The sequence below is a fragment of the Neopelma chrysocephalum genome, unplaced genomic scaffold (assembly GCF_003984885.1).
Source record: "Neopelma chrysocephalum unplaced genomic scaffold, ASM398488v2 Primary Assembly neopelma1_26, whole genome shotgun sequence".
Taxonomy (NCBI): Eukaryota; Metazoa; Chordata; class Aves; order Passeriformes; family Pipridae; genus Neopelma; species Neopelma chrysocephalum.
The window spans coordinates 1,794,400-1,806,936 of NW_020897695.1; the positions used below are offsets into that span (position 1 = coordinate 1,794,400).

Here is a 12,537-nt window from a genome sequence, read left to right on the forward strand (position 1 = left end):
ATATCTTGTAGTTCCAACCCCTTTGCCGAGGGCAGGAACACTGTCCACTACACCTGATTGCTCAGAGCTCCATCCAACTTGGCCTTGAATACTTCTTTACATGGACCATCCACAGGTTTTCTGGGCAACCTGTGCCAATGCCTCAACACTATACAGAATTGGACTCTTTTCATAAAAGTCTGAAAGCAGAGGTTTATTGAAGTTAGTGGGAAGACTGCACGGGCTTAGCTGAGTTAGGTTTTCATGCAAATTTGGTTTTTTCTTTGCAAACATGGCGTGTGTGTATGAGAGAATTAGCATCCCAGTGAGTTGCTGGTCTTTAGTATTGCAGAAGTTGTCCAAAAAAATGCTAGTGTGGCCCTGTCAATTTTGATCTTTCCAGTAGAAGAGAAAGCTGTTTTTTCTTTCCTCCTTTTTGTTTTCTGATGAGCTAGTTGGACTGTGGACACAAAATAGTCAGCATTGACAGAACTTACACTAAGAAATTCTCACTATAAAATTAAGAATTCATATTTTTGTATTTTTCATAAAGTAATGTGTATCTTTATAGAAAAAAATTAATATACCAAATAGTAATTTAATGTGTAGTGAAAACTGTCTGTTTTACTTTATATAGACCCTTTTATTGCCTTAGACCCATTTATTGCTTTAGGTAATAAGCTTAATAAAATTAATGCTAAATCTTTGACATGCTTGTTAAATATTCCTGATTTGTAAACATTGTTAAGTATCTTTTTATTGCACTTTGAAGCAGAAATATACATAATACAGTATGTTGTAAAGGCCAGACTGTGATACCTTAACTGTGCATAACTAATTCTTTTGCTTAATGTTTTATCCCTCTTTCTTTTTGTTGTTGTTGTGGTTTATTTTATTTTAGGTTGGTTGGAGTACTGCAAGAGATTATTACACATTTCTTTGGTCACCTATGCCAGATAATTATGTGGAAGGATCAACAGTTAACTGTGTGCTGACTTTTCAAGGTAAGTGTAAATCAGTATCTATCTGTATTTTCCAGCCTACGCAGCTTTTTAAATACTGATCTGTTCCTTTCAGTGCTGAGGGTTGTATAGCAGTTCTAATCTTTTACAAAGATAAATTGGAGGAGAATTTTCCACGTTTCACTGTGTGAAGTACAGTCTTATTTTAGATGTCAAGGAAATTGTAAGGAAAAGTAAGTGGCTTAGTATATTTTTTACATAGTAATGGCCAATATTCATGACTGATAGAGAAGCTCTGTTGGAAACTATTAAAATACAGATAGTGACTTTGTTTAATCATCAGCAGGTGTTTTTAATCTTGGCATTTTTTAATGCCTTGTGTCTTTACATTGTCTTTAGTCTCTGGACTTTAGACATCATTATCAATATTAAGTGATTCTTGGCAAAGAATAAATAATGGTTTGGTGAAGGGTCAGAGAAGTCAAAGAGTTGCAGAGGACATTTTACAGTGAGGAATTGATGGAAATACCTAAAACTTTTACGAAAAGAATAAAGAAAAAACAAATCTATAGTATAACTCAATTTTCAACACTGTGTGCAGATCGTATCCTCTCCCTCCCCTTTGCAATCTCAAAAAAGTAGAACAAATAAACAAGGAAGATCAAAATTAGGAAATAGCTTCTGTATAAAGGTGTGGAGTTACAAAGGTGAGAGCCACACTCTTCTCATTAAATGAAAAAAAGAGACAATAGCTGTGGATTGTGACCTGGGAGGTTTATGCCTGATGTTGGGAAGATCCCTTTTACCAAGAGCGAGTAGTGCAGCACTTGAACAGGAATCCCTGGTTTGGAAGGATGAGAATTCCACACTGTTGTTTAGACACAGCCATGGTAGTCTCAAACAGAGTGACTAAATAGGATGACTTTTCCTTTCTACTGTTTTGATGATTTATCTGTGCCTTACTGAGGTAATGAGCATGAAATCTGTAAGTCAAACATGATGTGGTAATCTGTTTACAGACAGAGACTTGTAAGTTTGTGTAGAATGTTTCTTCAAATATGAATTTATTTTGATAGGATATTATTTACCAAATGATGATGGAGAATTTTATCAGTTCTGTTACGTGACTTATAAAGGAGAAATCCGTGGAGCAAGCACACCTTTCCAGTTTCGTACCTCTTCTCCTGTTGAAGAATTGCTCACTATGGAAGATGAAGGAAATTCTGATATGTTAGTGGTGACCACAAAAGCTGGACTTCTTGAGGTTTGACTCAACAGTTCTTAAAATGTTATTTATTTTTTTAATATATACATACTAAGATATTAAAGAACAAACCAGAAGGAAAAGGCCTACATATGTACGGGTAGTGTATGTGTTTCTGGCTGGTTCTACAGTTTTGACTGGAGTTCAGAACATTTGCATGTTAAGTGAATCAAGATTTTAAACTGTATAGCACTAAGCAGGGACTGGGAAACCCTAAGAGTAGATACCGCCCGTCTCCAACATGTATACTCACCAACTAAGTGGAAGGGAGGGAAGATACCCTTTGTGTAAAATGGTACTTCTTGTAAGGAAAAAGAGTTACCAAACCAATACTTTTATTTGCACACAAGTTAAGAGCCCTGGAGACTAAGCTGAATAATTGCAGGTGCCTAAGTATATTAGAGTAGCTCTTGTTTTATTTAAAGCAGTTTTTGATGTGTCATGGTTTTTGCTAGAGGGATGTGGTTAGAGTTGTGTGCTTACATCTGGAGTCAAGGCGTTTCCATTTGCTTCTTGATGTTTGTAGGCTGAACTCCACTTAAACCCAAAAAATTAAACAAAATAAGAAACCCAAACCAACTTTTGTGTGACTTGCTTCTTGGAAAATTGCTCAGTACAGTTCCTTTACCTTGCCATGCATCTGAGCATGTACATGCATGTATTTGATTTACAGTTTTCAAAATTTAGGGATAAGAGAGTAGAGAGATACATCTAGCGTATTTTTGCTTTTCAGATATGTAGTCATAGTACTAAAATTAAAAATAATTTTTCAAATGTGTCTTATTATCTTGGCTTATAGAATTGTAGAATGGTTTGGGTTGGAAGGGACCTTTAAAGTTTGTGTAGTCCAACCCTGCTGCAGTGAGCAGGGACATCTTCAAGTAGATCAGATTGCTCAGATCCCCATCCAGTCTGACCTTGAACATTTCCAAGGATTAGCTCATCCAGGGGTAATTAGCTCGTCCACAGTTACTGTCTCTTGGGAACAGTAAAGGCATTTCATTTAAGGAGAGGAAACTTGAATATAAATCAAGACACTGCAAAGTGTGCTATCTAATGGTACTGTAGTACTCTTCAGTTAAAACAGTGAAACTTCAGAAATTGGAGAATAAGGGGAAAATTGTAAAACAACCTAGCCAGAGAACACACAATCTGTGCTTCTGCTCAGACACTGGAGTAATTCGTTATCCACTTATTTGATAAGAATGAAGGGGAAAAAAATTACCAAACCCCATTTTTTTTTTTTTTACAGTTTAAAATTGAAAAAATAATAAAAGAAAAAGAAGAGCTTTTAAAGGTAACTTCTGTTCTGGAAAAGGAAACAACACAACTCAGAGATCAAGTTGAACGACTGGAGAAAGAACTTAACCATGAAAAGCAGAGATGTGACCAACTGCAAACAGAGCAAAAGGTTAGTTGTTTAACTGATTGAAGCTGACTCATAATGTCTGTAATACTGCTCTTTCAAGAACCATTTAAACTGTGTGAAAATCAGCTATCAAGACCCCTCAGCAGTTAGATAGACATTTACACTAGAATAGGTCAGTTCCTATTAACCTCCTGCCACTATTCCTTTTATGTCGTAAAATGGTTAAAATATTTAAGGCTTATGGTACCAGGCTTGGTAAGATAATCGATGACAACTGTTACCAGATGTTTGACATTTAACTGTGGAATTCATAGTGGAAAGTAGTTGATAGTTTGAAGTTTGCTTACATTAATTTAAAATGGGGGAAGGCTTTTCAAGAAAACTTCACGTTAGGGAATAACTACATAGAACACAGAGTATTGAAAATGGTAAAAAATTTTGTTATGAAAAGCAAAGATTAGGACTTAACAGAGAATGCTACTGCCAGGGTATACAAAGAGTGAAAAGTAACTAGTGACTGACTTCTCTTAAAAGGTTTCACAAAGGTCTCAATATTTTCAAAGGGAAAAGAAGTACACACCTAAAAGTAATTTACAATGTTAATTAATAGTTAAAATGTAAATGTAGCCTAAAACAAAGCAAGCTTAATTTGGAATTCTGCATATGGTCAAGAAGAAATCTAATTCTGTAAAAACGCACCAAAACATTGGACCTAATCTATTTTTAGGTTGCTGCTTTTAAAAAAAACCAACTTTTAGAAGAAGATTAAAAACATGTGGAAGGGAGGTGGTGACATGGACAAATTTGAAGTAATGAAGCCTATATAATTTAGCTGTGGACAGCAGTTAATAGGCTATTTCTGAGTACTAGTGTGTACATGTCAACAGTCCTTTGTGATACACCTTTAATAGGAATCTATTGAGGGAAGTTAAAAATGTTGATGCTTTGTAGAATACTTTTAAATAGTAAGTGAAGTGGACTAGAATGTTGGGTAAGGAGGAAAAGAAAGGATAAGATCTTGTTTAAAAAAAAGTTTTTCCTATTAAAGAATCATTTGAATTTCAAATGCATGGGAGAACTAGCTTAAATCAATGAAACAAGAATTTAATGCTTATAAATATGCTTTTCATGGATTTGTAGATCATAAGTTTGGTGAATAAGTCTGAATGAGTTACACAGATACCTTTCATTGTCACTTGAGGCTCTCATTTAAAAAAACATTTGAAAGCAAACTGTCAGTTCTAACCCATGTTAGCTTTAAAATTCCATTTTGGAAAAATTTGTGAAATGGGATTTTGATAGCTGTCGAATAAAGATACAGTTAGACTGTATAGGAACAAAAATGTCTTTGTACTTTCTCACATTTTACTATGCATTTCTATAATCCAAAATAACTTTGCCTCTAAGACACCAGACCTTAGCAATTAAAATTTAATTTCAGGAATGTTTGGTTTTATTTTGTAGGGTTTTATTATTTATTTTTTGTTCTTTTTTTTGCCTTGTATTTTGATGGAGAGATGATGCATTGTGAAGAACTTCTCACTTGTATTTAGCTGAGCTATAAGTAGATGTCTGATCTAAGGCTGATGCTGCTCTTCGCCTGTCTAGAATACTATGGAAGCTTTCTAACTCATGCAATTTTTTGTCTCTAAGATTTGACATGGTCTTATTTTACATCTTTTAAGTTCTGTTCTCTGTTTTTCACTTGTTTAAAAAAGAATCATATCTGCTGGGTTGAAAAAGTTTTCATTTGTTTATATATATAAGCAGAATATAAATTGAGTGTTATTCCTGAAAATTAAACAAGAATCTACCAAATCAGGTACAGGAAGTCAGCATTTTATTTATCAGAAATTTTAATAAACAATGTGGCTTTTCAGTCTTAAAGATGACTTCTCTTCTTGCTTTCCTTGCTTCCCCACCCCAACACATGAAATATGACAGTGGGTTACAGGATTGTATAATCTATCTTTTCTGGGAACATGTACAGTGCATTAATGGATTCATTTAAAGACTCCTGAACAGCAGTTATGCAGCACTCAGTTGGATTACAGTACTTAGGTTTTATTTTCCTCGTGGGTTGTTTAAAAAATAAAACAACACCCAAACTCAAAACCCCAAACAAAAAAACTGTACAAAACACCTCCTCCACAACCAACCACCAAAACAAACCCTACACCACCACTCCCCCAACTCTCCCCTCTCCCCCAGCTAATCTAGTCAACTTCGTGTGATGTGAATAATTGTTATTGGCAATAAACCTAAACAATGCATTAACTTGGATATTTTTATATGACTACCTTTGAAGTGCTGACTAATCAGAATATTTTTGTATTTTGTGTAGTAGCAGAGTCTTCACAGGTGCTTAGTGTGAGCCAGGTTGTTATGGCTTGGCTTGTGGAGTTTTTTGCCTTTAAGTCTGAGAATGGTTGTTTTAACTAAGTAATTATTTTCTTCTTTTATTCCTGGTTCTCTTTTTTCACATAGATGTGGATTTTTATCTGTGTGCTAAACTTTTAATACATAAATAGATAAAAAGTGGAATTGATGAATTTAAAACTTGTATTTTTTAAAATGTTTAACTTAGGTAAAGGTTTTAACTATTTTGAATTCTGTTGAAAAAATCTTCCAATATCTTTTAGAGCCTATTAAACTAAAGAACAACAATTAATAAAACAAAATAACCCATATGAGAAAATGCCATTATTGTAAACGCTGAATGCAATTACCTTTGTAGTTTAAGGCAGATATAAGTAATAGAAATCTATTTCTGTTGAAAGTAAAGCTAAGCTACATTTAACACATGTAAAAACTCTTAACAACATACAATGTTTTTTTCTTTTTTGCAAGTACTTCCATCAGGAAGTTCACAGATATATTTCTGCTTGTGCAAAGAGCCCTCAAAAAACCCCCATGGTAGTACAAAGTACTGTATTTAAAAAGCAGTAATTTCATGTGTCAAGGAAGTGGATATGTCTGTACAGACATGCATTTGATTCTAATTGAGTGCAGAGCTCTTTATGCTGCTAATATATTGGCAACTACTATTTGCTTATTACCATTTGTATTGTGATACGGGGGCCCTGGAGTTATGAACCCCTTTATACATAACACTAGTTAATCTGCCTAATTTCTAAAACTCATGCTTAGTTTCCTCATAGCAAATAATTTGGTTAACTGAGCTCATGTCTTTTGATCAAGTACAGTGTTAAGCTACCTTATTTCTGTAATTGAATTGAACAGAATGTGAATGGTGTGGTTAACCTTACTGTGGTACAGTGTAATAAATAAAAGATAGATTAATGATGGAAAAGCTCAGAGTTCCTAATATGAAAATGTTTTGTTAAAACAGAGTTCTCCTAAAATCCCCTTTTCATTTTTATTCATATGCATTTAGACTACTTTCATCATTTTGGTATTAATTTTTATCAGTTCTTTGGTTTTAGAAATAGCTCAGTAGTAGTTTGGTTCATTGAGCCATGTCTGTAGAAGCATTGATTTCGTGATATAGGCAAGGATAGTTGTTGACAGAACAATGCCACAGCAATATCCCAATTAGTGCTTCCCTCCTACTCTTGATTAAGTGATCTTTCTTCCCCACCTAGTTACTCTCAGAATTTTGTGGAGTGGAACTGTTGTCTTCTTAATCTGCTTTTTACCTAGTTGGGATGTTTTGTAAGTCCTTCTGGAAAATATTAGGAAGAAACAAGCTGAAAGTAGATCAATCTTTTAAGAACATGGCATAATAAGCAATCTATTCAGGTGTGATACAACCAGTGCTCCATGAAGCTTGAATATTGGGCTCTATGCATGTTTTTAAGTAGTGAAAAGATTCCTCTGTTTTGAATTTTAAAGACAGTTCCTGTGTTTTGGCACTTCAGACTGCAATGGCCACAGTAAACTACAGATTTTGATTTGCTAAAGTACCCTTGTTGTTCAGGACGTAAATAATTGTTACCTTCTTAGTAGCCATATCACTTTCTACCAAAGGTAGGAGGAATAAGTGCATTCAAGACATAAAGAGATAATGTACTATTAGAGTTGTCGAAGCGTAGTTTTTAGTACATGTTATGGCACTGTGAGTCACTGCTTGTCCCTAAAGGCTTTTGGGTTTTTTTGATTTGGTTTATTTTTTTTTTGGTGTTTCATTGCATTGGAGTAAAAAAACCACCTGTATTTTTAATTTGTATTCAGCACATGAATGATTCTGCAGACATTGTTTTCTCATGTTGTCATTGCCAACATCACAGAAAAAAGTATACTTGCAGGACAGACAGCTCTGCATTAGTCAGTGTTTGTGCTCAGAGGGAATGTGCTCTCAGTCCCACTTCTTTAGTGTACCCTTATGGTTACTACCATTATGTTCTGGTAACCACCCCACCCTGCCGATACTTGAGATATTGTAGAACTTAGTACGAATTCAGTCTTTTTTTTTTTTTTTTTAGAATAATCTTTTTCTCTTATCCAATGACTGCTTAATGCAAAACAATCAGTTTAGAGAGGGGGTAAGTGGCCTTTTTTTCTCTTGCCCCCCAGTATGCACACTCTTTTTAGTCTTCTGAAAAGGGCTGCTGTATTTTCAGTTAGACAAAAACATAGTAGTCCTTTGCAGCAGTTTCCGTGCCAGTTTAACCCTTCCTGGACTTTTTACCCCCCAGATGACATTAAATTTGCTCTTACTGAGTGTGAAGATTTAACTTAATCTCTTACTACTCTGTGTGGGAATTCAAAGTAAATGTGAAATTATGGGAAATGTTTCAGGAATGTCACATCTTTTTCTTACAACCTTCTGTTAGTTTTTCAGAATTAAATCTTTTTTTACTATGATAGTGTTCCTTGATAGTATACTTTTATTTAAAAGCATGCTGTATATACAGCTTGCAGTATAACACTGTTAAAATAATTAGGTAACTGCTCCCTAGGATCATTTTGCTTAAGAAGATGACACATGATACGTGGTACCAGAACTGTTTCAGGTCGCTTTCAGTATTTCAACTTTTCCTTTGGTTTTCTTTTGTAAACTGGTACATATTCTATGTGTTAAATCACATTGGTATGCTGCTTTCACCTGACTATATTTTACTTTTTCAAAAATATAAGAAAACGAACTTAAAAATTTGAACAGAAACTTAGTGTGTTTTAATTTAGAAAACAATAACACAAATATTTCTAATCTGCATCTTAGACATTATGAATATAAAATTTACATACCTTTGTAAATAATCAGAATGCATGCATTTTTGGTCTTTGTGTTCCCATTCTTGTGTATATTTAAACTATGTGTAAGCTCTCCAGCAGCACTGCACTTGCCTACTGTCTTAAGATTTAATGTTACTGTGCTGAATGCGAGAAACGTGCAGTGCTCATTGTGTTGATCTTTCGCTGGTCACTCCTCTGATACTCTGCAGCCCTTCAATTTTGTGGACACAGGTTTTGTGCTTTTGTAGAGAGCAGAGCTTGCAAATGATGCTTTTAAAGTCATTGGTCTCCCTCTAGTGGGAAGAGAGTGCATCTGAACGAATTTCGTTAATGTGACAGTGGCGACAGTTTGTGTTCCTGTGGCAGTAGTTTGCATGTATGTTTAGCTTGAGTCAGAAGGAACAGATTTGCAGATTGCTTGCTCATTCTTTGGTCTTGAGAACATTTGAATAGACTTTCTGTTATGACACTGCCATAAATTGAGGCAGAAGTGAATTTACTGACTTGATAAACTTGTTCTTTCATGCTTTTTGTAGGTTTAGTTTACCATTTAACTTTTTAAAAGTGGGCTTATTCATCTGTCTGATGGAGAGTTTTAATAGGATGTGTCTAAATTCACATTCTGCTGGCAGGTTCTACCTGCACAGTAGCTTTATTCTTTCAAAAATTTTATTCAAGTATCAGGGATTCATTTAAATTGGCTTCTGATGCCATTTTATAAGGAGAGTTTCTCTGTTTAGACAGTGAAAAAATGCTGTTGTGCAGTGTGATATATCAGCAGTACAAGTGCCCAGTTCAGCCTGTGTGCATACAAATGAATCAAGGGTCTTTTTAGTGTCTCTTTAAACCAGGCTCTGTTCATACTGTTCATGTTTGCTGCATGTGAGAAAATGTGATGGTCAGGAAGATGTATTGTTTTAGCAAAAAACAAAAAATAAAAAACCAAAAAATCAAATAACAACAAACCACCCAAAAAGCAAACCTCCAAATAACAACCAAGAAACTGCCCTCCCCGCCCCCAAAAAACAAACCTCCCCCCAATTTCATGTAAATTAAGACACAAATTAAACACTCAGAATTGCTCAGGTTGGCACAGCAATTATAGCACCCCGGGGTACTATAAACATCGTATGAAGAGAAAACCCTGTTTTATGGTTGCAGTGGCTGTTCTATGTATGAATATTTCTTAAACTGGGCAATTGAAAATTATTTCACTGGATAATTAAGCAGATTCATTTGAGATATTCTACACTTCAGATTATATATTCATGAAAATGACTTTGCAAAATCAATAGCTTATAGTGAAATTATAACATTTTTAGAAATCAACATTCTGACATGTAAGTACATGCTGCAAAATCATAGTGTGTTTAAATGCTTCAGCTCTTTGTACATTTTCATGATGGTAATTGAATGACTGATGTGACTTAGATGAACTTTTACAGAGTTAGGCCTTTTGTAGTTTTGATCTGTTCAGCAACGTTAGTTGAAGAGTTAATGCAGTTGAAGTACCACCACTGTGATAACTTACGTTTTCAGAATAGAGTGACTTCAGTGCTTTTTAGAGCACTATTGCTATTGCAAATTGTAGTCACATGGGTAAAAGCTTAGTGTAATTGAGTTTGTTTGGAATTGGTTTGCTGTTTTACTTTACTGAAGGCTTAAATTTTGTTTTAGAAACAACTTTAGAACTTTGAGGCCCTGTGTTATGAGCACACTTGGATTTTGCAGTGGCTTCTGCAGATGATTCATCCTGCCTAAACTGCCTGTAGAATGTGAAGTATAATGATTCCTCTGACATTAAATTATATCCAGATAAATCAATCTAGCTGAAAGGTGCTGGTTTGTTGTTGTTTGTTTGTTTTGTTAGTTTTGTTTCTAAATAGATTGTATTGTATTAGTGATATGACCTCTTGAGTTTCAGAGCAGCATAGCTCATTTTTAACCTTTCATTCTTCATTATGGTGTATGCATTCTCTAAAAAGTGAAATAAAACGGCAGATACTAGCCAATAATGAAAGGGGAATGCTTTAGGTTTGGAATGACTTTGAAAAGGTGGGAAGGTGGGTAGGGAGTTTTACATGTTACGAAAAGGGAAGATGAAGCATAAAACCCCACGCTGCCTATTGCCATACTGCAAGATGTCGTGTCTGGAAATAGTCTTGCGTTGTATTTTTCAAGTATTTTATTCTGTTTGTTGGATCTCTCTCTGCCTTAAGTATGTTTGAAAAGTGCATTGTATGTGCTGATTTACAGGAAGGGTTCTCTGTACCATTTTGCTTCCACTAACCAGACTGTACTCTGAAATGCTTTACTGGTGTTGCAAAAATCCATTAGAAGTAAGAAATAAGTAAGGAAAGCATGTTGTTCTTCATTGTTGAACATATGGGTTTTTACTGTGGTTTTCTCTTGTAAAAATGAGAATCTAAAACTTCCTGGCTATTCCGTTCTCAAATAGAAGATTATTAGTCCTTTTGCAGCAGGAGTGTATTTATTAAATGGATTTTAAACATGTTTCAAGGAAGAGCCCAGGCATGATCTTTGCCTATCCTTTAGATAGAGCTTATAATAGCTTTATGAGGTTTTCTTTCTGTGTATTTATGATTAGGTAAGACAAAACTAAAGCAACTGATCTGTAATTTAGAGCTTTTTGATGTAAAAACTCTGTTCTTTCGGCAGCTGTTCGCAGTGCACTGTAAACAAATCAAGTTATTTATAATGGCAGCTCTTCCAGGGGAGGACAGTGTTTCATGGAATGATAATAAAATTATTTTTTAAAATAATGAGTCTTAAATCTTTTGCAATTTTAGAATAGCAGTAAAGATTTTGGAGCCCACATATTTCTTCTTGTTCCATATCTGAAGGTACATCAAGATTTTCAAAGTGGGATTTTGATTCTGGGGAAATTCACTTGAAAATTAAATTGAATTTTCTTTGTCTTGTTTTACTAGTGAGACTGCTAGTAGTTACAGGAATTTTTGTTTTGGTAGCTTTTTGTTTGGCAGCTGTAAAGCTGTCTTAAGTAATTTCTGGCTGCTTACTCTGACCCTTGTGGTGCAGTTTGCTTCTCCCCTCCACCCTTATGGCTGTTGCGACTCTAGGGAGGGGGGACAGGGGAAGCTGCATTTGTAACTGGGTTAAAAATAATTCAGAGTTAAAATAACCCTAAAATTGTGGGGTGTTTTTAAACCACTTCAGTAAAATGATTCATGCTCTTACTGTGCTTTTTTTCTTTTTTCCCTCTGTTAAGAAAGTGGAAGAAAATTTATAGTATTTGTAGATGTACCAGATAAATTGAGATAAATTAATTAAAACAATGATTACAGAAAGTAATTATATTTTTTGTAATAGAGGGTGCATGTTTAGTTGATGTGTTTATTATATTCTTTCCCTTTAGACAACTTCTAAACACAGTTGACTTTTACCTGTAAAATAGTCTAAGAGCACTCATTTTAAATTTTACAGGCTCTGAAACTGCTGTAACCGTGTATGGGACTAGGATCGCTGCATCTAAATTGAATTGCTAAGAATTCTGTAAAATAACAAGTCGTCTCTAAAAATTAATCCTTTTTTTTCTTTCAAAACTGTAGGCTTTACTTGTATCTAAACAAGTTTATTAGGTGAGAATCTGTTAAGTATGGAACTTTTACATTTTAGTACCATGTCCCTTTAGAATAACTAGCAAAACAGCATCAATTGTAATGTTGTTTGTGGAGTGAATTTTTTTCAGGCTATTAATTCCTTTTAATATATGTTACCTTTGG

The 12,537-nt window shown here is 34.5% G+C and overlaps 1 protein-coding gene across 6 annotated transcripts in view; it reads left to right on the forward strand.

Moving 5' to 3' along the window:
* TAX1BP1 (Tax1 binding protein 1) overlaps nt 1-12,537 on the forward strand; it is a 52,138-nt gene that overhangs the window by 14,100 nt on the left and 25,501 nt on the right. For all 6 annotated transcript variants that reach the window (XM_027675297.1, XM_027675296.1, XM_027675299.1 and 3 more), the window contains exons 3-5: nt 881-983; nt 2,018-2,205; nt 3,458-3,616. In XM_027675297.1, the coding sequence (XP_027531098.1) occupies nt 881-983; nt 2,018-2,205; nt 3,458-3,616 (450 nt within the window). The remainder of the gene's footprint in view (nt 1-880; nt 984-2,017; nt 2,206-3,457; nt 3,617-12,537) is intronic.